At 46.2% G+C, this 27858-nt stretch overlaps 1 protein-coding gene and 1 long non-coding RNA gene across 5 annotated transcripts; one reads left to right on the forward strand and one right to left on the reverse strand.

Annotated features, from left to right (window-relative positions):
- The first annotated feature begins 308 nt into the window (after positions 1 to 308).
- Positions 309 to 27858, forward strand: RBP2 (retinol binding protein 2). Of its 4 annotated transcripts, none has more exons than XM_049710109.1 (6): positions 309 to 327; positions 612 to 683; positions 6089 to 6211; positions 20866 to 21044; positions 25868 to 25969; positions 27506 to 27858. In XM_049710109.1, the coding sequence occupies exons 3-6, from the start codon at positions 6139 to 6141 to the stop codon at positions 27554 to 27556; spliced, it is 405 nt and encodes a 134-aa protein (XP_049566066.1). In that variant the 5' UTR covers positions 309 to 327; positions 612 to 683; positions 6089 to 6138; the 3' UTR covers positions 27557 to 27858. The 4 variants fall into 4 exon arrangements, with proteins under 4 accessions (XP_049566066.1, XP_049566065.1, XP_049566067.1 ...); XM_049710108.1 differs by lacking the exon at positions 309 to 327 and adding an exon at positions 340 to 478; XM_049710110.1 differs by lacking the exons at positions 309 to 327; positions 612 to 683 and adding an exon at positions 1568 to 1586.
- Positions 17701 to 25869, reverse strand: LOC117196300 (uncharacterized). The gene is made up of 3 exons (XR_007477509.1): positions 21053 to 25869; positions 19685 to 19740; positions 17701 to 19338 (listed from the first exon to the last, which is right to left on the reverse strand). It is a non-coding gene; the product is annotated as an uncharacterized LOC117196300 (long non-coding RNA).

The following is a 27858-nucleotide window of genomic DNA, read 5'->3' on the forward strand; positions in this document are numbered from 1 at the left end:
TCTAGTAGCTTTCTGGTAGCATCTTTACGATTCTCTATGTGTAGTATCATGTCATCTGCAAACAGTGACAGTTTTGCTTCTTCTTTTCTGATTTGGATTCCTTTTATTTCTTTTTCTTCTGATTGCTGTGGCTAAAGCTTCCAAAACTATGTTGAGTAATAGTGGTGAGGTTGGGCAACTTTGTCTTGTTCCTGATCTTAGAGGAAATGGTTTCTGTTTTTCACCATTGAGAAAGAGGTTGGCTGTGGGTTTGCCATATATGGCCTTTATTATGTTGAGGTAGGTTCCCTCTATGCCTACTTTCTGGAGGATTATTTTCATAAACAGGTCTTGAATCTTGTTGAAAGCTTTCCCTGCATCTATTGAATGATCATATGGTTTTTCTCCTTCAATTTGTTAATATGGTGTATCACATTGATTGATTTGCATATATTGAAGAATCCTTGCATTCCTGGGATAATCCCCACTTGATCATGGTGTATGATCCTTTTAATGTGCTGTTGGATTCTGTTTGCTAGTATTTTGTTGAGGATTTTTGTATCTATGTTTATCAGTGATATTGACCTGTAGTTTTCTTTCTTTGTGACATCTTTGTCTGGTTTTTGTATCAGGGTGATGGTGGCCTCATAGAATGAGTTTGGGAGTATTCCTCCATCTGCTATATTTTGGAAGAGTTTGAGAAGGTAAGTGTTAGCTCTTCTCTAAATGTTTAATAGAATTCTCCTGTGAAGCCATCTGGTCCTGGGCTTTTGTTTTTTGGAAGATTTTTAATCACAGTTTCAGTTTCAGTGCTTGTGATTTGTCTGTTTATATTTTCTATTTCTTCCTGGTTCAGTCTCGGAAGCTTGTGCTTTTCTAAGAATTTGTTCATTTCTTCCGTGTTGTCCAATTTATTGGCATATAGTTGCTTGTAGTAATCTCTCATGATCCTTTGTATTTCTGCAGTGTCAGTTGTTACTTCTCCTTTTTCATTTCTAATTCTACTGATTTGAGTCTTCTCCCTTTTTTTCTTGATAAGTCTGGCTAATGGTTTATCAATTTTGGTCATCTCCTCAAAGAACCAGCTTTTAGTTTTATTGATCTTTGCTATTGTTTTCTTCATTTCTTTTTCATTTATTTCTGAACTGATTTTTATGATTTCTTTCCTTCTGCTAACTTTGAGATTTTTGTTGTTGTTCTTCTTCTTCTTTCTCTAATTGCTTTAGGTGTAAGTTTAGGTTATTTATTTGAGATCTTTCTCATTTATTGAGGTAAGATTGTATTGCTATACACTTCCTGCTTAGAACTGCTTTTGCTGCATCCCATAGGTTTTGGGTGGTCGTGTGTTCATCGTCATTTGTTTCTAGGTGTTTTTTGATTTCCTCTTTGATTTCCTCAGTGATCTCTTGGTTATTCAGTAGTGTATTGTTTAGCCTCCATGTGTTTGTATTCTTTACAGATTTTTTCCTGTAATTGATATCTAGTCTCATAGCATTGTGGTCGGAAAAGATACTTGATATGATTTCAATTTTCTTAAATTTACCAAGGCTTGGTTTGTGATGCAAGATATGATCTATCCTGGAGAATGTTCTATGAGCACTTGAGAAGTAAGTGTATTTTGTTATTTTTGGATGCAATGTCCTATAAATATCAATTAAGTTCATCTTGTTTAATGTATCATTTAAAGCTTTTATTTCCTTATTTATTTTCATTTTGGATGATCTGTCCATTGGTGAAAGTGGGGTGTTAAAATCCACTACTATGATTGTGTTACTGTCAATTTCCCCTATTATGGCTGTTAGCATTTGCCTTATGTATTGAGGTGCTCCTATGTTGGGTGCATAAATATTTACAGTTGTTATATCTTCTCCTTGGATCGATCCCTTGATCATTATATAGTGTCCTTCTTTGTCTCTTGTAATAGTCTTTATTTTAAAGTCTATTTTGTCTGATATGCTAATTGCCACTCCAGCTTTCTTTTGATTTCCATTTGCATGGAATATCTTTTTCCATCCCCTCACTTTCAGTCTGTATGTGTCCCTAAGTCTGAAGTGGGTCTCTTGTAGACAGCATATATACAGGTCTTGTTTTTGTATCCATTCAGCCAGTCTGTGTCTTTTGGTGGGAGCATTTTGTCCATTTACATTTAAGGTAATTATTGATATGTATGTTCCTATTCCCACCTACTTAATTGTTTGGGGTTTGTTATTGTAGGTCTTTTCCTTCTCTTGTGTTTCCTGCTTAGAGAAGTTCCTTTAGTATTTGTTGTAAAGCTGGTGGTGCTGAATTCTCTTAGCTTTTGCTTGTCTGTAAAGCTTTTAATTTCTCCATTGAATCTGAATGAGATCCTTGCTGCGTAGAGTAATCTTGGTTGTAGGTTTTTCCCTTTCTTCACTTTAAATATGTCCTGCCACTCCCTTCTGGCTTGCAGAGTTTCTGCTGAAAGATCAGCTGTTAACCTTTTGGGGATTCCCTTATATGTTATTTGTTGTTTTTCCCTTGCTGCTTTTAATATTTTTTCTTTGTATTTAAATTTCAATAGTTTGATTAATATGTGTCTTGGTGTGTTTCTCCTTGGATTTATCCTGTATGGGACTCTCTGTGCTTCCTGGACTTGATTGACTATTTCCTTTCCCATGTTAAGGAAGTTTTCAACTATAATCTCCTTAAGTATTTCTCAGTCCCTTTCTTTTTCTCTTCTTCTTCTGGAACCCCTATAATTCGAATGTTGGTACATTTAATGTTGTCCCAGGGTCTCTGAGACTGTCCTCAATTCTTTGCATTCTTTGTTCTTTATTCTGCTTTGTGATAGTTATTTCCATTATTTTATCTTCCAGGTCACTTATCTGTTCTTCTGCCTCTTTTATTCTGCTATTGATTCCTTCTAGAGAATTTTTAATTTCATTTATTGTGTTGTTCATCATTTAACCTCTATTTCTTATAAACATCTAGTCAATCAACAATTATAGCCTCCTTAGCACATGTTTACTTCATGTCAGTCAGCTAACTTCTCATGTGGGCATAATGAGGGATTTTAACTTTGGTTGAAACTAAATAGTTTTACATAAACAATCATGAATGAATAAGAACAATTTTATTCATTTTTATTAAGTAAAATTTACATACAATAAAAAGGAAGAGATATCAGTTGTAGAGTTTGGGTTTTGGCAATTTTCTTACAACAACCATCTCAACTGTAGCACATTTTCATCTTACCTCCACAAGAAATATTCCTTGTGCCCTTTCCTATTTCACCTTCTCTTCCCATACCCGTCAAGCCATGGCCTATTTTATTATCATTACAGATGAGATTTGGTTTTTTCTAGACTTTCATATAAATGGAAACATGCAGTATGTGATTTTTTCTGTCAAGTTTCTGCCCCTCAGCATAATGTCTGAGATTCATCCATGTTATATATATCAGGAGATTGTTCCTTTTACTGTTGGGCAGTATTCCATTGTATGAATACACCACAATTTATTTTTTTTATTAACTTGTTGATGGATGTTTTGGTTATTTCCAGTTTGGGGTTATAATATGTGAAACTATTTTAGTTTTTAAAACCCTCATATTTTAATGAAGTTGGCTGAGTTAATAACTCTTATTCAAAAGTATTTCCCCTTATGCCTCTAAGATATTGTTCCATCACTGTCTTCCATCAGAGTTGTTGAGATGTCTGATACCATTTTAACTATTGTATTGTTTCTCTATAGGTAATCTATATGGTTGTTTTTGTTTTCTCTGTAAGATTTTAGAATTTTATTTGTATCTTGAGGTTCTAAATTTCCACCAACGTGTTCTGTGGTATATATATCCTGGGTAATTTCCTTAGCTTTCTCCTCCAATTTACTAATTCTCTCCTCAGCTGTGTTTAATCAGCTGTTTAACTCCTCTATTACCTTTTTACTTTTAATGACTATATTTTTAAATTTCTACTACTCTCTGGTTATTTTTAATCTATCTTTTAAAAAATCATTTTATCCTTTTTTATGTTTTTAAGTGCTTTTAAATTTCTCTAATTTTAACATACTTATTTTATACTTTATATCTGACAATTTTTATTATCTGAAGCTCTTGGAAGTCTAATTGGACTATATGTTTCTGCTGGTGCTCACTTTTTGGTGGATTATTTTCATGTGTGTTTTGCAGTTTTGGATTATGTGCTCCCATTTGGCATGGCTTTATCACAGAGAATTCTGGTTGGTCTGGGTTGAAGTTGTGTCCCTCCAGACAGCTTTCACATTTACTTCTTTCCAGCAGCCTATAAGTATTGTAAGCTCAAGACTGCATTTATTTTAATATACTGACTACCAGGCAGCATAAATTCAAACCCCAAACCAGAGTCAGAACAGCGAAGTACATTTTTTTTAACTCATGTAGAACCCAGGCCAAATAAACTTTCTTGTTGTCTCTAGGTAGATTTTGATTATTTCACACTCTCACTGAGGGACTAATCCATCAAGTATTTTGGCTTTATGCAAGCATCTCAGTCTCAACTTCCTGCCTTACACAGAGTAAATGACTCCCACCCCCACCCCCATGCCCGTTAAAACCTAAGTCCCTGGCTTTTTGCAACTGGCAAACACATTCTTGTCCCTGGTCTCCTCCCCTACGTGGCCAGCTTATTGTTACTTTCTTGCAAGGGAGGCCTACAGGGAACTCAGGTAGGAATCGGAATCTGAGCCTGGAGGGGAATACCTAGCTCCCAGGAGGCTGAGTGCTCAGCCTACAGCAGATTCTGGCTGGACCTCAAAGGATGAAGCCCAAGGCTCCCTATCTGTCCACTTTTGATGCCTTCACTCATTCCATTTGTAGTGAAGTTGTCCTTTACTCCCCTCTTCCCTTCATCCTACATTGGTCTTTTGAAAACAGCTGGGCCAATTTTTACTGTGTGTCTTTCTGACTCCAGTATATTTACTGAAAAATAAATGTGTCGTTTTATACCTCTCAAACCACACACAGCAGAACCGTTTGCTTAGATTTCATAGCACAAGGATACATACATTAGAGCTTCAAAGTGTCAAGATTAAAACTGGGGACTCATGGTTTATCCATCTCAGCTCACACCTCCATTCTTCAGAGTGTAGGAGCCCCTGCTCAAGCCCCAATTCTCAGAACCATGTGTCAGAGCAGTAAGCCAACCCATTTTCTGACCCACTGGGATAGCCAGCATGAAGAACAGTCCTGAACCAAGAGTCCTTGACCAAATGCCAGCCATGCGATTCACCTTAGTCAGGTGATCGTCAGCTTTTTCCTGGGGTCTAAAGCAGAGTCCCACTACCCTGCTGCCCTCCATCTGGCCTCCCTCTGGGTCCTGCTTGCTTTTAGTAGATTCATGCTCTGAGAAAATGCTTTTCTTGAGTAACCCCACTGCGTAGATGCTCTCAGGGTAACTTGCTGGGAAGCAAGTGAGAATCAGGTTCTCAAGTCAAACCCCAACCCAAGCTGCCCTTTCCAAGCTGAACTTAGCACACTGTCTTAACAAAGCTCTTTTCCTTAGAAAGAACTTTGGAGCCAGACAGGCCTGAGTTTGAATCCCAGTTCGGCCACTGACCAGTAGTTATTAGGCATGTGATTTAACCTCCTTGAGCCTTTCTCATCTGTAAAATGGAGATGGTTAAACATAGCTCAGGGCTCTTGTAAGAAAACAAGATGAAGGGTGTCTCCTGCCCAGCGCAAAGTAGAGTAGAGGCCCACAGGCGTGAGTTCCCATCTTCATGACTTTACCAGCCAGGCCAGAAGTTCTGGCTACACAGCTGAGAGACTCCAGGTTTGAAGCCTGGGATCTGATGGCCTGTTGTGCATGTTGGGTGGGTACTGGGTGTTTGCTGCACAGAGTATTCTGCATGGGGCCAGGGGCTCTGTGGGAGCCCAGCCAGCCAAAAATGAGCTATTCCAGGCCTTGTGTACGTTGGAGGTCACAAGGACACCCACGCCCGGCCACGTCAGGTTTTGAGCATGGGTTGCTCATGGTCCTGCTGAATTTTGCAAAGGAAAGGAAAGTTCCTTTGGGCTGTGCTTTTGACCTTTGAGCGTGTTATCTTCAAAGCCATAAACCTGGTCCACTGGATTATAAAAGTAGCTCATTCTAACACGTTCGCCCTGCAGCCTGCTCCTTGCCGTCCAGCACACACCCACGGTAACCAAAGGCCACCACCATGACAAGGGACCAGAACGGAACCTGGGAGTTGGAGAGTAATGACAACTTTGAAGGCTTAATGAAGGCTCTGGGTAAGGGGGTTGCCAGAGGTGGGAAAGGGGGAGGAGGTGGGAAAGGGAGAAGGAGGGCACTGTGGAGCTCCCCAGACCTGTGTGCAAGCCTCACTCCTCGCTCTTTACCAGCTGTGTAATATCAGGCAAGTCACACTCATTCTCTGAGGCTCAGATTCCTCATCGGCAAGTTGGGAGCAATAATAAATGAGGTTATGTCTAGAATGTCCTTGGCGTACAGAAAAGATTCACTGAATGGGGGAGGCACACACACGCATATGTGAGGAAAGCCAGACTTGAGAGGAAAATGCAGTAGCTCCCCTGCCTTGTGATTGCCATCTCTTAGATAACAAGTTGGATCTGATACGATGCACAAATGACCCCTGCATTGCTCTTTCATTAGTCTTGTAGTGGAGAAGCACAAAAAAGAGTAGATAACAAATCTCTCAGCCTAGAGAAAATCAGGCTAGGAAAGGCTTTCATCATATACATCAAACAACTCACTGCTCACCTGACTTCTGAACTAGGCTCCAAGCCAGGGGCTCCATCACCATGTGTCCCGAGTTGACTCTCCTGTGGGATCTCTTGTGGGGCTGGCAGAAAACACACAAAACCAGAGCAAGTGGGCCCACAGAGGCGAGCTCACTTTTGGGGGCAGATATTATAGACCAGGTCCCGGCAAGGAGCATTGGCTGCCTGTCCTTATTTCTGCAATGACCGCCTGATCACCTTTTCTAGCTTTAGATCTCTCCGCATAGGGAGTTCCCAGCTGGAACTTCTCTACGTGAAGCATGAGAAAAAACGGCTGCGGGTGCGATCTGAGGCCCAATAATTTGGATGTGATGATGGGAAGTCTCATCAAGAATGGGAATTGTGGGTTTTTCTGTGCAATTCACTTCTAGCTTGATGACACTTCCACCGTGTCAACAAACAAGGAGAGCTCATGTGACATGTTTTGCAATTTACAGAGGTTGGAAATTTCGTCATGTACTTTAGACATGTTTACAGCACTGGATAGCTTTTTTTCCCCTCCTGGCTACAGAATGCTACCAATATACTTGGGAGAGGGGGGAGGAGACAAAAATCCCCGTATCAGAACCCTAACCCTGTCGCCCCTGCTTTTAGCACCCTGAGTGAGACTAGAAATGGAATCCTGCTTCCATACGTGAGTAAATGGGCTGGAAATGAGCTCAGAACTAGAATTCTGAACAAGATCATACAGAGGAGGAAACAAAACCAGTGGGCCAGCTGAGGCTTTCTCTCTGACGTTGGCCAATATTTTAACCTTTCCGCACCAGTCTCCTCATCCACCAGATAGAGAAATAACACCAGCCTTGTTTCTCCAGATGATGTTGGTGGTTGTTCTGAATGATTGAAAGTACTTTAACAAGAGCTATTTGATGGTTTCAAGCTTTCAGCAGTGAGCTGAACAAGCCCAACTCAGGGAGTATAATAAGAAAGCAATTTTGTGTCCTTTGTTGCTTATTCTTAAATTATATAAAGTCCTATGGTGGCTTTAGGTGCAAAATGGAGCCTCAGTTTAGTTTTCGGCTGTACAGGGTGGGCCCCTGGAGCCCCTCTTTCTAGCCTTAAGGTGAGAGGCAAGCACTCCTGTCCATCCCCTATTGCTTCTGGGGGATGCCGGGATGCAGGGCACCCTGTCAGCGCTGTGCAAAAAAGTCCTCTTCCTAAAAGCAGCCGTCCTCTGGACTCTTTCATACCCACTTACACCCTCCTTGTGCAGGAGGGGTGTGTGGATCGTGACTGTGATGTTTGGCTGTCTCTGTCCAGGAGGTTTTGGAGGGAGTGGCCTTTCCAGTTCTCCTTGGTATCGGACACCTCTTATCTCAGAGCTACAGTCATGACTTCCAATTCAACAACTTAACTACACTGATTTCACTCTAATGAGCAAACGGGTTGACCCCTTTGTACGAGTCTCTGCAGTGGAGAGGGGTGGGCTCCCACTTTCCTGATGGAGATTAACACCATAGGGGGTGGTACTAGCTAAACCCAGAATGTGGATGTGCTTGGTACCTTGGTTTACCCAGCTGCTGATGGCCTACAGTATCCCAGGATCTTGCCCCAGCTTGAATCCATGAGGCTCTGTGCAGAAACGACTCAGACAGAGTCACCTTCCCGCCGTGGAGATGGGACACCTGACCCCTCTCACCTGCGCATGGGGACACAAGTGGGGCAGACAGGCACTGGGACACAAGTGGGGCAGACAGGCACTGGAGACAGGTCTCAAGGGCTCAGCCAGAAGCAGCCGGGTGGGGCTGCCTCCCACAATTGAATCTGCTGAAAGCAACCCAGCAGGAACTTCCCTGGTGGCCCAGTGGTTAAGACTCCATGCTTCCAATACAGGGTACGTGGGAACTATGCCATGTGATGTGGCCAAAAAAAAAAAACCAAAATGCAACCCAGCAGATCTGTACAATTTCCTCCACATCCACCCCACAAGACAGGGGTTGCTTTCCCAACACTGACAAGTCAGTGAAGCTTGTCTCCTTGCCCTTTTGAGCACGAAGCCCTTCGCATTTGGGAAAAACGTATGTGGAGATCCTCCCAAATCCCCAGATATGGAAATATCACTAAGTATAACGCCATTCCCTGCCAAAGAGCTGTCTCTTTCTTAGACGTTAATCCCTAGCACCAGGGAGTCGGCTTTCTCTGTGGGCCTGGCGGCTGGTTCCCTAGGAAGGAGATACTCCTTTCAAGAGGTGGGTCTGGGGACAAACTGTCTTTGTTCCCAGTTGGTGACTCACTCCACCCCCCGCCTCCCCACATGACCTGGCTGCCAGCCTCAGCAATGACACATCAGGGCAACCTTTGGGTTTGCCCCAAATTTTCAAACCCATTCGCTGTTCAGAGAATGGGTGACAAGGGTCGATTGTACCTCCTCTCCTGCCTTCTTAGATCTCGTGTTTCCTGAGGCCCTAGACTCTTTCTTGACAGTGAGGAGAGCAGCTGGTGAACTCCTCTACCCTGAGGAAGCTGTCATGCCCTGAGGTCCTCCTTCAGCTTGGATCGGGGAGTCAGGGAGTGGAGGATTGGTCTTCAATCTAAAGGGCAGACCTCTCAAAGTGAGGTCCCCGTGCTGTGAAAGAACACTTGGGGAGAGTCCATTCACTCTGCCCCGGAGTGAGACCAGCACTGCACGTACCTGGGGAATCATTCAGCTTCTTTTCCAAAGCTTTAGACGACGCCCGTGGAAGCCAGGGACGGTGCCATTTGCAGCAGGCCCGGGCCCAGCCTCTGTTCTCAAGGAGCTCAAACTGGTGCAGAGAGTCAAGCTATAGCTGTGTACAAATTGCATTCCTGTTCTCTATTATAGTGTGATAAATCACCCCCAAAATGTGGCAGCTTGATTTTATGATACAGTGATTTTATCATTGTCTCTCATAGTTATGGGAACTGACCAGGTTCACATAGGGGGTTCTTGCTGGGAGGCTCTCATTCCATTGCGGTAGGACAGTGGCTGGGGCCAGAGCCATCTCAAAGGCTTCTGGCTCCTGTGTCTGACAGTTGGTGCTGGCCAGCCGCTGAGACCTCATCTACACGTGGTGACCCATGTGGCCTGCGTTTCCTCATAGCACTCTGGTTGTGTCTAAAGAGACAGGAGGCAGCAGCTGAATGACCTTTTATAACCCAGACTCAGAAGTCACACAGCATCACTTCCACCATATTCTATTGGTTGAAGCAGTCATGAGCCCACCCACATTCAAGGGGAAGGTACATAGACCCCCGCCTCTCAAAATGTCAAAATCCTATTGTAAGAACAGCCTGTAGGATGAGAGGTGGTGGTATTGCAGCCATTAAAGAAAGTATAGTCTGCCACAGATGGGACAGTGGGTGATTCTGTCCCTTGGGCCTGAAAGGGCTATGGTGACAATAGAACAATGGTGACCAGAAGTGTGTGCGCTGAATGGTGATGGATGGTAACTAGACTTGTGGTGGTGATCACTCTGCAGTCTATACAGATGTTGAATTATGATGCTGTACACCTGAAATGTACATAATTTTTTAAAACAGTGTGTGTGGCGGTGAGGGTGGAGGGAGCTACAATAGATGGATCATCGACGGTCTCCTTAGTACTTCTGGATGGGGTTTTGAAGGAAGGAGAGGAGTGCTCTACACAAGGATAGAGTCAGGTCTGGACCTGTGAGCATGTGCCAAGGTCAGGCTGATGAGGATGTGGGCGGCCAAAGGAAGCAGAAGCCATATTACCAGGGAGTGAAGTGCAAGGGCGGCCGCAGGGGTAAGAAGAGTCAGAAAGGTACCAGGGCTGGATCTTGAAGCGGTGTGACACCATGTGTGACCATCACCCAAGGACATCAGGTAAGGAGAGGGTCCTGGGAAGAACTGTGTACAGAGGAGAGAAGGGCCATGAGCACACTGACAGCCAGGGCGTGAATAGATCAGCAGAGACAGAGAACTGAAGGAGGAAGTGGTTGCAGTCGTCCTGGCAAGATGTGAGAGCAGTGCCAAGGAGGGTGTCCAAGGGGTTGTCCATAGCAGGAAACTGACTAGATTTGGTAACTAAGTGGAGAAGAAGCAGGGGGTGAGCCTAAGAAATAAAACCCCACCATGTAACTTTAATCAGGAAGACAGGAACGTATAATGGAAGGCATCTGTTCCAAAAGTACTCAGGGACTTCCCCGGTGGTCCAGTGGTTAAGAATCCACCTGCCAATGCAGGGGACACGGGTTTGAGCCCTGGTCCGGGAAGATCCCACATGCCGAGGGGCAACTAAGCCCGTGCGCCACAACTACTGAGCCCGTGCGCCACAACTACTGAAGCCCGCGCGCCTAGAGTCCGTGCTCTGCAACAGGAGAAGCCACCGCAATGAGAAGCCCGTGCACCGCAACAAAGAGTAGCCCCTGCTCGCCTCAACTAGAGAAAGCCCATGCACAGCAATGAAAACCCAGCACAGTCAAAAGTAAATAATAAATAAAAATACTCAGTTAACATTAAACTTAGACATATTTTAGGAAATCTTTGTTCAATAATTTGTAACCATTAGGAAAAATCCAGTTCTCTTAATTCACAAAAGAAGGTGGGGATCATCTTCTATGAAGAGCATCTTTTCATTGAAATCAACATGTACAGATTTAAAAGAGCAGTGGCGGGGCTTCCCTGGTGGCGCAGTGGTTGAGAATCTGCCTGCTAATGCAGGGAACATGGGTTCGAGCCCTGGTCTGGGAGGATCCCACATGCCGTGGAGCAACTAGGCCCGTGAGCCACAGCTACTGAGCCTGCGCGTCTGGAGCCTGTGCTCCGCAACAAGAGAGGCCACGATAGTGAGAGGCCCGCGCACCGCGATGAAGAGTGGCCCCCGCTTGCCACAACTAGAGAAAGCCCTCGCACAGAAACGAAGACCCAACACAACCAAAAAATAAATAAATAAACAAATGTGGGGTTTAAAAAAAAAAATTTTAAATTAATCAATACAATCATAAATAGCATGTAGGTCAAATAATAAAAAGAAAAAAAAAAAATAAAGAGCAGTGGCTACTGCAAAAAGTCCTAGTGGGTCTCTGGAAAATCCTACCAGGAAAGCGGTAACCTTAGAGGCTGAAGTCAAGCAGCTGCCACCTGAGTGGTCTTTGCTGGGAAATCTTTCCTGATTACCCACGACGTTCAAAAGCCTGTCCTGACTGCAAGGGGCCAAAGTGTAACATCAGAGGTGAGCGCATGCACAAAACATTCTCAGGCCATGATAAGATCGTGCTAGCATGAGCTTTCTCTACATTATGTCATTTAATTAATTCAGTTTCAACAAATGCCCTGAGCCCCTATGACATGCCAGGAAGAGCTCTAGGCATTGGTGAAGCGGTGGTAAATGAGGCAACACATTCCCTGCCCTTGCAGAGTGGGCGCGCTAGTGGGAGAGAGACAGGGTAATAGTTTAAGACTCTCTGGGTAGTGGTAAGTGCTTTAAAGAAAATAAAAAGGAATTCTTGGGTGGAGAGTGATGGGTGGTCAGGGAAGGTTGTCTGAGGAGGTGACATTGGAGCCGAGGCTTGAATGCTGTGAAGTGCTGTTCCGGGCACAGGGCACAGCAAAGGCTGGTGTGTTGGGCGTGTGGTGAGCCCAGGGGTAGGTCAGGCCTTATGATGGGCAGACTTAATCCATCTTATTCATATTCTTTAAGGTTCGCTATGACTACAGCGTGAAGAATGAATCACAGGAGGGCAAGACTAGAAACACGGAGGCCCATTAAGGAAGCTTCTGTGTTGTTCAGGCAAGAAATGATGATGGTTGGTTTAGGGTGGTGCCCAGGGCTGGAGAAGAGAGGACAGATTCAGTGTATATTTTGATGGTAAAGCTGACAGGGCTTGCAGATAAAAATGAAGCGAGAGGAAATGGAAGAAATGAAGACGGCCCCCAGGCTTAGGCCTGAATAGCTGGGAAGGCTGTGACCCTATCAGCTGACACGGGGAAGACATGGCGGGGAGTGAGTTTGGACAGGGGTGCCAGACAGGCGGGAATGCGTTAAGAATTCTGGTTTACATCTTTTGATTACAGATGCCCATTGCCCATCCAAGTGGAGTATTAAATTGGCATGTTGATATAAGATCTAGAGCTTAGGGTAGAGCCAGGGATAGAGCCAAAGGAATGCTTGCCATTTTAAGGAGTGAGGAACCTGAAGGTCAGGGAAGTGAAGGAACTTCCCTGGGATCACTTGTGGCTGGAAACTGGTGTTGCTCAGAGAGGAGCCTGGTCTGCCTGCTTCTAACCCCCAAGCACTTGCCATAGCTCGGTTCCAGGTGCAGGTGCTAAGCGTGGGGTTAGGGAAGGGGGAGCTTCGTGCTGAGCAAAGTTCATCAGGATGGGGACCTCTGAAGCAGGCAGGCAGGACCCTCAGATACATTGCAAGAGGGTCACTCGGAGTCCCTGGGTAAAAATGAATGAATGAATACATGAATGAATGAATGAATGAATGAATGTCTGATGAGCCAACGAGGAGTTAATTTCACGGCATTTGGATTCCTGCCAGTGCTCACAAGTCAATAAAGTTAGACACTGGCCAAAGACTTTGCTTGTGTGGCCTCTAGTTGGACTTTCAAACAGGGACAGTGCTGTAGGTGGGAAAAGCCCAGGTGAAGATAAGTTTGGTCCCTTCCTATGGGTCTCCCCTGACGTGTAGTGGCAGCTTCTCCTCCTCGACCCCCATCCCAATGGTGCAGACTAGATTATGGGGGGGGGGGAGGTGAAAAGTACAAGGGGAGCAGGGAGGCACCCCAGGGTCTCCAGCCTGCCTCTGCTGGCTAGGGAAGGGTTTGAATGCATTTGGAGGTGTCCCTGAGGGTAAGAGAGAAGGAGGCAGGAAGGGGCAAGGACAGTTCCTCTTTCCGTGGATTATCTGGGGAGGAAATGACATGGAAAGACGGAGAAGATTGCTCTTCCACTCTGCTTCTCACGATGCCCGAGTGCTGAGGGTTTGTGAATTGAGGAGTTCAGGTTCGAAGCCCGTGGAAGCTGCACTTCGAATGGGTTCCAGTTTTCATAGGATGAAAATGGGTGTATTTCTGCTCTTTAATTGACAAATCGCGTCTACCCTTTTAGGCTACAACTTTAGTTTTTTCCACAAGCATATTAGAAAGCATTTTAATGTTGAGTAGCATACTCATATTTCAACTTTATGGCCTGCATTGTTCAAAATGCAGTTATGAAAAGTATGCTTTAATAAAGTCACTTCAGTGTTTTCGTTTTTTCTTCTGCAGCAGCTATAAGCCGTATATATTATTCAGAAATAGCTTGCCTTTGTACGTTTTCCTCTGAGATAGAAATTCATTTCACCTGGCTATAAATCAGGCTCGGAGATACCTTTAATCCAGAAAAGCAGATGAAACATATTTGATAACCCTGGTGTTCAAACACCATACCAGGAGAATAATTTTCCCTGCAAAGTACAAAGAGTAAGTGTTTTTGTAGTCTGTGTGTGTATGCCTGTGTATTCTACAGCTGCAGTTAAATGTTTCCTTTTGATTAGAAATATCACAAATCCACCAACAGAATGTTTGGCTTCCTTCCCTGGGGTGGAGCAGAGGTGACATGATTAACTAGCCTGCGCCCACGGTGAAGGGTAGCCAAGAGGCCAAGCCATTTTTCAACCCAGAGAAGAAGCAATGTTTGATTCAATTTGCCTAGAGCCCCTAGTAAGATTCCCCGGCTCTGGTCCGAAAGACTGACTGGGGGTGGTGTTTCCAGGACAAACCTCTTCTCTTGGCAGTAGACATTTTTAGCTGTGATCTACCTCTCTGGGCAACCAGGGACAAGCAGTAATTTCCATTTGGGGAGACTTAAACACAATGTGTTTTAGTGGTGGACGAGAAACAGAATGTGTTTGTAGGCAAATTGCCAGGAGTGCTGTCCTAGCTGGGCAACTCTGAACCAGCCACTTCAATTCTCTGGGCTTTGATTTCCACAACTGTGGAGTGAAAATAGACTTGCTCTCTGAAGACCACTTAAATTTAGACTTCTAAATTTCTCTGTCATTCCCAATTCTTCCTTAGTACAGTTGACCCTTGAACAACAGTGGGGGCGGAGGCAGCAGCGGTGTGTTAGGGGAGAGCCCTGCTCTCCGTGCAGTCAAAACTCTGCGTGTAACTTACGGTTGGCCCTCCGTATATATGTGGTTCCTCCGTATCCGTGGTTCTGCATCCATGGATTTAACCAACCGCAGATGGTGTAGTTCTGTAATTACTATTGAAAACAATCCACATGTAAGTGGACCCATGCAGTTCAAACCCGTGTCTTTCAAGGGTCAACTGCAGTTTTGCCTGGTGCCCTCCCCTCCGTTTCATCTGGTTAACTCATGACCTGTGGTTTTCTTTCCTCAACTCCTAACTGTGTCTCCAGCATGGTTTAGCACTGCCTAAACTTCTCCTCACTCAACACAGAGGGCTAGAGTAGGAACTAAAGTCGTTTCTACCCTTTGGTCAACCTATGGAATGAGGAAACCAGTCCATGCAAAAAAAGGTTTGGCCAGGCTGGATTAAACGCCCATGTGACAGGCCAGGGCTATGTGACGAGGGAGGGGTAGATCAGCCACAATTCTGTTTCTTCAGAGTCCAGGACACTTGGGCTGCGTGGAGTGGCAGATGGCTGTGGAGATGCATAAACATGACCTGAATATTTCACTCTGGACTGAATGCCGATCTGACCACTGTTTGACCAGAGGGCAAAAGGCCAAGGAGTGGAGGCCAATGTGCATCAAATACCCCCCAGCTCCTCGGCACTGTGTAAAGCATTTTTGCCATTATTTTAACTGAATCCTTACATAAATAACCCTATGAGATAAGCTTTCTTTTCCCCATTTTACAGTGAGAAACAGGCTCAGAAAGGGAAAGTGACTTCTCTGAGGTCACAAAGCTGGAAGATCAGAGACAGGATTTATGCCTGGATCTGACCCTCACTCTTTTATGCAAGAAGTTCTAAACTTCGGCATGCACAGAACCGCTTGGAAGGCTTGTAAAAACAAGAGGGGCCCAACCCCCGTAGGTCTAGGGTGGATCCCAGAATTTACATTTCTAAGAGGGTCCCACGTGCTGTGGCTGCTGCCAGCCCAGGGGCCTCACTTTGAGAACCACAGTCCTGGACCGCGGTGCCCATGTTAACCAAACCATAAGTATCTCTTGAGCTCCCACTGTGTGCGCAGCCCTGGGCCTAGTTCTATGGGGACACGGGAGCAAAGAGACAACATCATCCTCGAACTCACAGAGCTGAGACTTGGAGAAAAAAATAATAAACCCCATGAAAGAGAGGAAAATGCCAGGTAGTACCTCCTGCGGGTTAAACCCTGGGCCTGGAAAGCAGGTGAGGAAGGAGGTAAGAAAGAACAGACCACGCTAGAGCAGACAAGGCTGGGGCTGGGAGGAGAGGGGCAGGGATTCAGGGACCAGGTGTGCAGGGAGCATCTGGAAAAATGCAGGGGGCTCCGAGGAAGCCGGCTTATGGGATCAGGGGGTTGATTATGATGGTGTCAGCAGCTACCGCTTATGGGGCCATTACCACAAGCCACCAGCCACTGGGCAGATCTCTTCACACACACCATCAAATTTCATCCTCAAAACAGCCTGATGCAATTAGTAATAACTCTACTTATAACTACTGGCTCTCTGCTGCTTCCAGATCTGGACTCTAGTGTCCAGCGATGGAGCTGAAGTTAGATGTCACCTGGCTCTTTAGGCTGTGTTTCTGGGGCAGAAGGAGAGGAACGCGAATTGGAGTGTAACACGTTAGCCTCTGCCTAGCGCAAGCACGTGTTTATACCGACTAGAATGCAGAGAACATTCTTTTGCGGCTTTTCGCAGCTTTAAGGAAGGATTCATTGTGAAGTCAGATATAGTTGACCACTTGGTCCCGTCTAGTCTTCTCCTCTCCAAACAGGCCAGCAGTTGCCTTAAAGGGAGAAAAATTAAACAAGGGGTATTACCATAATTTCAGGGACCAGATGACAGAGATAAATGCCTCAGAAAGGGGTTTGTCAAACTTTCCTGTCTTATGTTCTGTGGAACCCTGGCCAGCTGGAGATGCCACCACGGAGGGTTCTACAGTCACCTAAGACTGGGAAAGGCTGCATCTTCTGTCCTGCTCTTGGAGTTACAAAGCATTTTTCCCAGATTAAAATCTCTGTGAAATTCTTCAGTAAAGAAAGCGGTCAGCCTGTCTTGGTTTTAATTGCTCATTTCTCAAACTTAGCTGATCATGAGCTCCCCTTTAAAAAAAAGTTTTGACCACCAGTCTTTTATAGGCTGAGTCCATGACAAGTACAGTGGGGCACCCTGGGCTCTATGAATGCTGGCCTAGATGCCTAGGAGGGTTCACAGCAGCAGAGAGAGCATTTATCTACCCCCATGCCCTGGGGCCTGCAGGCTGTATGGCTTTGACCTGCCCCGATACAATCTCTTTTTTTTTTTGCAGTATGCGGGCCTCTCACTGTTGTGGCCTCTGCCGCTGCGGAGCACAGGCTCCGGACGCGCAGGCTCAGTGCCCATGGCTCACGGGCCCAGCCACTCTGTGGCATGTGGGATCCTCCCGGACCGGGGCACGAACCCGTGTCCCCTGCATTGGCAGGCGGACTCTCAACCACTGCGCCACCAGGGAAGCCCCCGGTACAATTTCATATGCCACAAAGCTGAAGCTATCAGAAAATGTCCAGCGTTGGAACGTGGTTGCTCCAGCTCCGGATTCTTGTAGAGCCCTAAGCCTAGAAAACAATTGCTGTCTAGTGGGGGCAATGTACATGAGCCCTGGAGAACATAAGCTGCCCCAAACAGAGAGGGCTCATCCAGCTGCATCCAGAAGCCCCTGTGGCTCCAGGGGAAACGTAGAGTCAGAAGTTACTGGTATCTTGGGCAGCCACTGGAAGTGCACAAACTGGGGTGGTCTGACATGATGGGACGGGTCAGCCCAGAGCTTGTGGAGCACGGTGCTGGCCCTGGAGCCAGGCCATCCTGGGTTCAATTACCACCTCTACTGCTTCCTCACTATATAGTCGAGGGCAAATGACACAGCCTCTCTGAGCCAGGCTCTTCACTGGTAAAATGGAGAATAATATAGTACTTATCTCATGGGTTTCTTGGGAGAATGAAGTGAGTGAATCTTCCCAAGGGAGGTTCCACTATGGGACAGCATTCCTGGTTGGTTAAAAGGCATGTCTTAATTATCACCCCCAATACTACCAAAGGTCCACACAGCATGGCCCCCAGAGTCACCTTACCTAAAACTTAGCTCCTAAGTTCCCCCATAAAATTCTTTACCTCTCTGCTTCTACCTTGGTTACCTAAACTGAGAACCTCTATTTTCACCTCCCAGCTTGATCTTCCACACATCCTTCCAATAATCAAACCCTTGTGATTGCTTTCCACCTGTGTAATCTTAGACAAGTCACTTAACCTCTCTGGGCCTCCGCGTCATCACCTATACCATGAGGGATTTTGGCGAGCAAAAGGACCTCAGTCCTTGTCTTCTTTGAGGAAAGAATTCAACAAACAGACCACGATTGTAAAGTGGGCACAGAGTTTATTAGAAGCACAGAACGTGTGGGAGAGCACACAAGCAGTTTACTTAGGGCAGAAGCAAGTTACACACTCGAAGGAGAAGAGTGGGGCGTCCTTGGGAGTGAGGGGCACGCAGTAGGGGCAGCTGAGGTCGTAACATGGGGTTAATCTTCTGGGGCTTAGATGAGGGTGACTCCCCTTTTCCTCCCCTATGATTGTGTCATCGGCAGTTCCTCATTTGGACTTCCACCAGGCACCATTCTGAAACCTTCCCGTGAGCACCTAAGCGAAACCCACAGGGGTGGGGTGGGGTCAAGATGGCAATGCTAATGATATTATAATGATATTACAATACGGCCAGGGTTACTAGAGGGCGACTTGAGACCCCCCTCTGTGCATGTGTGGGGCTGAGAAGTCCTCTCTGAAGGCAAGAATGGGGAGGCTGCCAGTGGGCTCCTTTGCCTTTCATCCAGTCATCAGCCACCTGTGTGTTTTTTTTGCACAGGCTCCACGGTTTTCATGGGCAGAGTTTCTTGCTCAGATGCTACAAAGTTTCCGTTTTGGATGCCATTCCTCCATGTGTCCTGGCCTCGTTAATTGCAAAACAAGGAGGTGGCTTTGCCTTCTCCCTAATACCTATGCATGAAGAGGCTGTGCTTGGGCCCAACCTTGAGTTTTCCTACCTCAAGAGGAGTAGGTGCTTAAACAGTAGCTTTCAAATCTCTTAAACCATTGAAGTCTTTCTCCAAACAGCCCCCTGAAAGGAAATCCAAGGTTTAAAACCACGCAGACATTCAGGGTCTGAGATGAGGCCCAGAGATCTGTAGTTTTTACATCTTCCCAGGTGATTCTGATGGGCAGCCATCGGTGAATTCTTAGACCAGGCAAGTTCTCAACCGATAGTAGTGAACGAGAGTTGAACAAAGCACTGGCGTGCGTACACCAGCTCAGGCCAACTTGAACCTATTTCTCTTTTCAACTTAGGATACAGGTATATAATCCTTTTACCTTCTGGGTTGCCTGTTATTACTTGAAATTATTCCCTGACTTTATAGAATTTAGAGTCCAAAAGACCAGCCAAGGTCCTTCCTGGATTCTGCTGTGGTCCAAGCATCCAGCTTGGACCTCTTCTTCTTGGTCCTTTAGGAGAAGGAAGGTGATAATGACCAAAGAGGGATTCAGGAAGAAACGTGTCAGAAGGGAAATGGGGAAAGAGGGTGAGGGAAGTGACGCTTGGCCACCAGGGAAGGACAGCAGAAGGGGTGGGGATGCGACCATCGGAGATGTTCATTCTCTGAATTGAAAGCGGCTCCACGAACTGTTGGTAACCGCTGGTCTCACTCATGCACACACTAGTATTTATCCCCCACCAGATAGCACACAGTGTGAAGTTTAATCACCTACTACCATAGAGATGAGGCTGGAATTCTCAGAGAAACAGCCCTCAGTGAATCTGAACTGTTCTTACTTTTGAAGTCGTTATTACCTTGGGTTATGAGCGAATCAATCTCAGTGCTTTTTGAAATCTTCCAGGTAAACTTTCTTAAAAAAAAAATTAAAGATTTATATTGGCATCCGAAGATATCTGGAGAATTCACAGGCATAAAGGAGGTCAAAGGTCAAATATGATTTGGCTAGAGACAAAAGGCTTAATGATGTTTGTAGCAAGGGTAGAAATGTAGCAGTTCCAGTATTATCCTGTTTCTACATCATTTCTATAGGACAGTGGCATTTTGGCTTGGGTGACATTTTATGCACAATCAGAGGTTAACAGGAGGTGGGCTCAGCACTTAGCTTAGGAAATGAAACACTCTATTGAAGGGCATGTTCCCTTTTACTTGCAAATGGTCTCTCAGAAACGAATAAGATTTTCTTTAAAATATCAAGGCAGAAAAACAGATGTAAATGGAGTAGAAGCAGCAAAACCTTGACAATTGTTGAATCTGCATGATGGGTGTACCGGGTTCCTCGTACTCTCCCCTCTACTTTGGTTTGTTTGAAATCTTTCATAATAAAAATATAAACAATGATTCATCTTTTCCTTAAAAACAACAAAAGAAATGTCTGAGCAAGTGTTTATTAAGTGTCTGAAATATGCCTGAGCTGTGCTGGGGCCATGACTGAGGCAGAACCTCCCCCAGATCTGCTGTAAAAATGGAAGTTTGTAGGTATTCTTCCCTTCAGTGGGCGTGAACAAAAGATCCATCTTTACCCAGGATCTAGACTGGCTATTTTTAAACAGTCTTTTTCCTTTTAAACCATGAAGTCTTCTGTTCAGCAAACTCTTAGGAGGAAACCAATATGTCAAATAGATAGAAGGGAGCTGCTGTGAGGGCAGGGGCATGTGCGTGTGTATATGTAGGCGTGTGCGTGTACATATGTGTATGTGCGCATGGATGTGCACACACGCACACCGGGGAGTTGCAGCTCAGGGGTGCTACCTCCCCTCCCACCAGGGCTCCCGAGGAGATGCCCAGGGACCCTGGGTTTCCCTACCGTTGACTGAGATGCCCAAACTGGCTGTGTGCAAGACAGCTCTCGTTTCCCACTTGAGCAAAGAATGTGGCCGGCCTGAGATCTGCTTCTCTGGTCCTGTTTGGCCTTGTTAAAGAAATGAATGCGTCTGGCTGAGCACATCATAACCTCCACCACTCCCTTTGCCAACAGATATTGATTTTGCCACCCGCAAGATCGCCATCCATCTGGCTCAGACGAAGATCATTGAGCAAGACGGCGATAACTTCAAGACGAAAACCAACAGCACGTTCCGAAACTACAACTTGGATTTCACAGTCGGGGTGGAGTTTGACGAGTACACGAAGGGTCTGGACAACCGGAATGTTAAGGTACTGACCAGAGTGGAGTTTTCCTCCGCACGGTCTTGGCGCAGGGGCTGGCTGTTTAGCTGCACAATGAAAAAACGACAGAAACGACCTGGGAGGCGTCAGGAGAGGGGGACCAGAATGGACTTAATGATGCTGGCAATAAGCAAGTATTGAAAGCTTAGTGGGAAGAAGCAGGCTGGCTTCTGCGTGTAGCTTATAAGCCAAGGAGGGATTAAAGGATGCTGACCTCTCCAGGACCCAGGGTAGAAGGCCAACTCACACGCTGATGTGGGCCTGGCAGGCAAAGCAAAGAGGCCAGGTGGGCTCGTAGGGATGGACGTTGACGGTGCCAGCAGGATAGCATAGCTTCATCCTGGGAGCAGCTCCTCAGCAGCAGGCAATCATTGCCATGGAGGACTGAGGCCTCATGTTGCTAGAATTTTTTTTTCTTTTCAGGAGCTGTTGAACATTCGTAGGTTCTTATATGAAATATCTCAATTTTAGATGATTCCAACTGATTTAATTTTTTTTTTTTTAGAAAAATGCAATGCAAATCACACCAAAAAATCAGTAGACTAGATGAAGGCAGGCTTTCTCCAATCCTAGAAACCCAGATAAATCTCTGGCAAGCTTACGGCTTCAGTCTCAGCCTCACCTTAACTCTCAGGACATAATCGAGGAAATCCTCCATGCATCAGAAGGCACACTTCTAGCCGCTTGAAGCTTTTAGATGTAGGGAGGCCCCTAAAATGAGCAGAGAACTCTGAGTGCAGAGTGGGGAGTTATCTCCAAGCCCGAGAACTGGAGTCTGCAGAGTAGGCAGGCCCTCATCCAAGGGGCTCTTTGTGAATAAGGCAGAGGTTGGTAGCAGCGGGGAGAAGTAGGGCAGTGGTGGGAAAGGCGGGGCCATCGGCAGGTCCCCTCTCCTCCTGCATCACCTGGTGGTATCACAGCCCAGTGACTGATTGTTGCACGGTCCACATTCACGCTCAGTATGAACATCTTTGGTTTTCCAAATCCAATCACACCTGGGCAGTCCCAACAACAGAAATGGGGGAAAATCCAATCTCAGCCGCATTTAAGGATTCCCGCACCCAAATCTTAGCATCTATACAAGAACGCCGGGGACTGCACGGTCCAGTGCAAGCCCATGTGGTTTATACAGGAGTGGGCAGCTTGAGCCCTTGTGGCACCCACTCCCTCTGTGCCAACGCAGCCACCAAGACCTCTGCCCTGGCTCCCAAGCTGAGGAGGGCCGGGCTGAGATTCCTGTGCCCAGGTATCCGTGCTCTCAAGCCTGCAGAGGGCCACCCTCTCAGAGCACCACAACGAAGCAGGGCCCTCCACCCTGCCCTTCCCCTTTCCCCATGAGCCCCCACTCCCCCCAGAACCCCACTCTTCTCTGGTGCTTCCAGGAGTTCCTTCCAAGTCGAAGTCTCAACTCTTCCCCCAAAGCTCTGGCTGCTCTCCCGGGGTGGGGAGGAAAAGCTGTCATCGTTCTTTGGGGATGATTCTAAAGCCAAAAGAGCAGGACACATTTTATTTCTCAATCAAGTTGTCCTGCCACATTGATCATCTCAGCCAATGAGTCAGGGTTGAATGACGTTTGGGCTCCTCGAAAAGAAAAGTGGGAAATGGAAAGCCCTTTGGAAATGCTTCCATCAAACCAGTCTTGGCAGGAGACGCTAAGCTCCCGAGCTCCGGAACGGCCCCTTGTAGAATCCCGCCCCGAGGCGTTGCTGGATCGGCAAGCTTTTCTGAGCTGTGTGACTGCGAGGCCAATTCATCAGACACCAGATATGATAGGAAAATTTGTCTCAGAATTTTTGCAACCCTCTGCTGTTCTAACCTAATCAGTTCCAAATGATCCATTTTCCCCTTGCTTCTCAGTTTGGGGCGTGGGCTATTGAAAAGCAGGCCTGTCCTCTCTGATTCATTTTTTATCACCTTTGATGGTGGAGAACTCACTCTTACTGAAATAAGTCATGTCCTTTTGGCCCTTCCTGACCCTTAAAGGGTTCTATCTGTTAACACCTAGGCTTCTGCCTCTCCCTTCCATGCTCTGTCCTCTCTGAGTTCCATCCTCTCTCCAGGATCGGCTCTTAGCCCTGCAGAGAGAGATAATCCCCTTTCTCACTTCTGGTGTCTGCTTTGCCTGCAGCAAAAAGCCAGGGCTAATAAACACACACACACACACACACACACACACACACACACACACACACACACACACACGAGACTGAGAAGTACTCAGACAGGATTTGCCCAGCCTCCAGCAAAGGGCTGTTCCCATGGGAATCAGAACACAGAGCAGGTGCCCTTGGCACTACCTTCTTCCTGTGACTTGACTGCAACCCTTTAGCTGGAGAGGCACGGCAGGGAGTGGGTGAGTCTATCTCTCTGATTAATTTCTGTTGCCCACCCTTGGTGGCACACCCAAGTGCACAAAAATCTTGCGTCTGTGTGCACGTGTGCACTTGCGTGTGCGTGTAGTGCTCCTCTACTCTTGTTCTCCAGGACTCCACTTCTTAACTCCTGGGTCACCCTCACGAGCCCCTCTGAAAGAGGGGAGACAGATATTCATTCAATCAACATGCATTAGGTGTCCTTGATGTGTAAGACCATATGGGCTGGGGGATTGGAAGACACAGACCTTGCCCAAATAGAAGATGTGAGTCCTTTCTCGTCTACGTGGGAGGGATCTCTGGAATATTCCAGACAACATCTCGCTTCCAGAAGAGGAAAGAGAACAACCTATGAATTAAGCTTCTCTAAGACATTCGAAACTGTGAGGCTTAAGATGGTCCTAAAGGAGGAGGAGACATGTTTTCTTTAGAAAACATGTAGAATTTTACTTTTAAATTAATTTGGGGAATATTAATACATATGCATGCTTTAAAAAAAAATTAAACACTAAAAAGTGAAACTTCCTTCCTATCCTGGCCCCCAGCTCCTTAGTTCCCTCCCCAAGGGACAATCACTATTAAGGGTTTTTTTTGCCTCCTTGGAGAGAACGTGTACAAACATATGCATGCATCCCCACTGCTCCTTTCTTTTATGCACATGGCCCTCCTCCTTGCTTTTCTAACTTAAACTATACACTATGGAGACTGCTCTTCTCTGTAAGTGCAGAACTGCCTTCTCCTTTCAAGGGCTACGGAGCAGGGAGGAACCACACCGTATTTAACCAGTCGCCACTGATGCAATTTATGAGGTTTCCAGGCCTTTGCTGTAACAAACAACGCTGTGATGGGCTGAAGAGTAAAATAAGGAGGAATAAAATTGTACCTAAAATATATAATATGGTCAAGGTCGAATATTGCTTTAGAAACAGGTAGACTTAACAATCTGTAGAAAACAGATATCTACCAAAAAACAGACCTGAAGTGAATTTAAAAAAAAACCAAAAACACAGGTTCGTTTATCACCAACTGGGTTTGCAAGATAGGGAGGAAAATAAATGCCTGGTCCTTAGCATAATATTGTTCATAGAGGTGTAATATGGTTTGCACACACTTGGAAGAAAACCAACTCACATCAGGATCATCCCCGAGAAAGGGCAGCACCAAGACACCACCACTGCCCAGATGGGAATGATACCGTCAACCTCACATGCAAGCCTAATGTGGGCACAGAGGTGGGTGGCCTTGAAGGACCACTTAGGGATAGTACACATCGTCCCTTGGCAGGTACTAAGACAGGAGGAAGAGGAACTGGGGCAGGGTGTGAAATTTGTAAATATGTAAATTTAGTAAGAGGGGTTGGAGCCTCTTGTGGTTCAGCCTCTTGTGGCTTCTCCAACCTGCTGGTCAACTCAGCCTGGTTGTCCAGCACAAGCTCTGCATCTCTGCTGCCTTCCCTGTGCTAATTGATCAGCATTGCTGCCTGGAGGAAACCCAGGACCAGGAGAAGGTCCATCTCCCGGTTCTGGCTTTGGAGCCATATGTGCAGCCCCCTGCTAACTAGGTAGCTTCCCTGCCTTTATTATTGCCCTATGGTGGGCAGTCCTCACAATGTGTTTCCTGTAGGGAAAATTCTCAGAAGTAAAATTTCTAGGTCAAAGAGTATACACAATGTTATATTTTGAAAGGTAATGTAAAATTGCCCTGCAAAAAGATTCATACCGGTTTATATATGCACCAGCCCTGTGTGAGGGTCCGGGCTTCTCTGTACCCCCTCCAACCCAGCGTGTCATTAGACTCTTTGATCTTTGACCACAGGATGAATTGTATCTGAAAAACAAACAGACTTAACTTGCATTTCTCTTGTTATAAGTGAGGTTGAATATATTTTCTTATGTTTAAAAGCCATCTGCTAGGGTGTTTGTTTTGTTTTGTTTATCCTTGTAAGCTGTTGGTTTGGTGTCCTGTGTTGAAATTCCTATTAGGTTAATGATCTTTTCCTTATTGATGTACAGGTGTCCTTTGTATGTAAGGAAATCAGGTCTTTGTCTGATATGTGTTACAATTATTTTTCTCAGTTTGTTATTCACCTATTGACTTTGAGGTATCTTTCCCTTCCAGAAATTTTACATTGTGACATAGTTCAATTCATCCTCTTTTCCCCCACCGATTTGGAATGCTGTCTTTACCATATGGTAAAATGGAAGAGTAGAAGTCTTTCAAAGAGAACAGAACCGGCCAAGAGAAGTCGGTCTGGCTAGAATGAAGGGCGTATGTGCAAATGAGGCTGGTGGGATGCTGGCGTGGCTGTGGCCGAGAGCTCTGCTCTGGGGACGGAGCAGAAGCCCAGGAGTGGCTGCAGGAAATGCAACTGCAGGTTTACATGTGTTCAGTCCCCATCAAGACCATACATTTGATTTGCCTGGAAACCTCTCATTACAGACTCTGATCACCTGGGAAGGTGATGTCCTTGTGTGCGTGCAGAAGGGGGAAAAGAAGAACCGAGGCTGGAAGCAGTGGGTCGAGGGGGACAAGCTGCACCTGGTAAGTCCCCAGCTCCCCTCCACTCTGCTTATGCCAACCGCCGGTTCACCCAACCAGGCGCTTTGACGAGAAAAAATGGCCTTGCCCTCCTCCCCTAAGCTCCAGCCAAATGCGTGTGGTCAAATGCGTGAGCCATTCCCATCTGGCTCAGGGGACTCCAGGAGGAAATCTCTATTCCTGTTTCTGTGAACGGCTGAAATTAAAAGGAAAGTTCAAGATGCTGAGTTAGGAAGCCGAGATCCAAGGAGAAATACAGGGAACCTGTCAAAGGTCAGCCGGGGAGAAATGCGAGGCACAGAATTAAGATGCCCTGGAGGAGGGTGAGACCAGGCCTCCTCAGTGATGTGAGCCTAGGAAGGAGAGGGGCTGCTGTGGGCTCGGGATGCATGGGAGCGGGTTGCACTGGGAACTGCCTGTAGACCGCAGGCACTGGCCTCACATCCTAAGCTATGTCCACCTGATCCCAAAATATTTTAGTTTAATTTGACACCGGCACAGAGCAGTTAGAATAAATTATTTCTGATTTCCTTATATAAATTATATCCGTCTACATAGCTTAATTTTTCACTCTCCAGTCTTTAAGGCAAGTGATTTGTCCAACATTCAATAGTGAAAGATCTTTCACTCCTCATGCATTCAGTCACTCGTTTGTTCAATGAATGGCTCATTTAATGGATGGCTCTTTATTCATTCACCTGTGGAGTCAAGCAGGTACCTGGCTCTAGTGTCAGCATTCATGTCACAGGGTGCCCTTCAGAGCCAGCCTTGCCTCACCTGAGTTCTCTATTTCAGAGACAATGTCAACTGGTGATAAATGGGAAGCAGTCACTGTTTTCCATCGACAGGTTTCCCTACCTGCTCCAGTTTGGAAGGTGGATTTTTTTAATTGTAGTACAAACCCCAGCTGTCCCTGTGGCTAAGCCAGGGGATTCATCATCAACTGCAATGATTTTTGTGGTCGTTCCCACACTCGTGTTTTTCCTCTCCTCCCTCAAAGGGTCACGAGGCCTGGGGGCTCCCTCTGTCCAGATGAAAGGCAGCATCTTGTCTGCCCAGGCAGGCCTGGGGGAGCCCTTCCGCAGCCCATGCCCTGTCATTGCCTGTGCTGCCACCAACCAACGTTCTCATCACCAGAGGCCAGAAAATCCCCAGGGTGCAGGGACAGCTCACCAGGCCCTTGCCTTCCAAATGCTCCCCACTAGATCCTGCCCTTCTTTGTGGCTTTGCTGCCTTTTATAAATTAAGCGATGTTGCTTTAATCACGAGAGTAGGAGAAATCCTGCTCAAGAGGATAATTTCTTTGCATTTTTCATTTTTATAGTTGTTCAAGCTCAATTCAAGTGTCAAAATCAAATTACTGCTACCTGCAGGGCACGCCAGCTGATTGGGTCTCTGAGAGGCTCTTTGCGCAGAATGACTGAGTGTCCTCTTTATTCCGGCTCCTCCCCCACCCCAACTCACAGACACCCAGAGGGCTGGGGGTGGGCGGAAGGAAGGCCTGGCTTGTTAGTCACTCACCTGCTTCTGATGTTGCAGGAGCTGACGTGCGGCGACCAGGTGTGCCGTCAAGTGTTCAAGAAGAAGTGATGGCTGTGAGAAGTGGACCCCTTGTGCCCAGCTTCCCCAGAGCCTCTCGAGGAGCCCCATGTCTCCAGATGACCCCTCCCAAGTCTCGCCTTTGCTCACCACAGCCTCAAATGACCCTCAAAAGCACGCGCTCCATGTTCCCCGTGAAGAGCTCTCTGCTGGCTTTGGGGAGCAGCCGCAGGAACCCCCTACTCCCGATAGAGCCCATGGAGGCACCTGGATGGGTTTTAAACAGAACGAGTATGTGACAGACATAGTCAGCCTTCCTTGAAAACTGGCATTAAACGAGAAAACAAAAATCA

Source organism: Orcinus orca, chromosome 5 (genome assembly GCF_937001465.1).
Source record: "Orcinus orca chromosome 5, mOrcOrc1.1, whole genome shotgun sequence".
NCBI classification, from domain to species: Eukaryota; Metazoa; Chordata; class Mammalia; order Artiodactyla; family Delphinidae; genus Orcinus; species Orcinus orca.

What these genes read in the sequence shown, in the direction of transcription:
- RBP2 (XM_049710109.1), top strand. Translation starts at nt 6,139, where the DNA reads ATGACAAGGGACCAGAACGGAACCTGGGAGTTGGAGAGTAATGACAAC. An exon ending in AGGCTTAATGAAGGCTCTGG is followed by an intron (nt 6,212 to 20,865) that starts GTAAGGGGGTTG and finishes CTTTGCCAACAG; the next exon opens with ATATTGATTTTGCCACCCGC. An exon ending in AGGGGGACAAGCTGCACCTG is followed by an intron (nt 25,970 to 27,505) that starts GTAAGTCCCCAG and finishes CTGATGTTGCAG; the next exon opens with GAGCTGACGTGCGGCGACCA.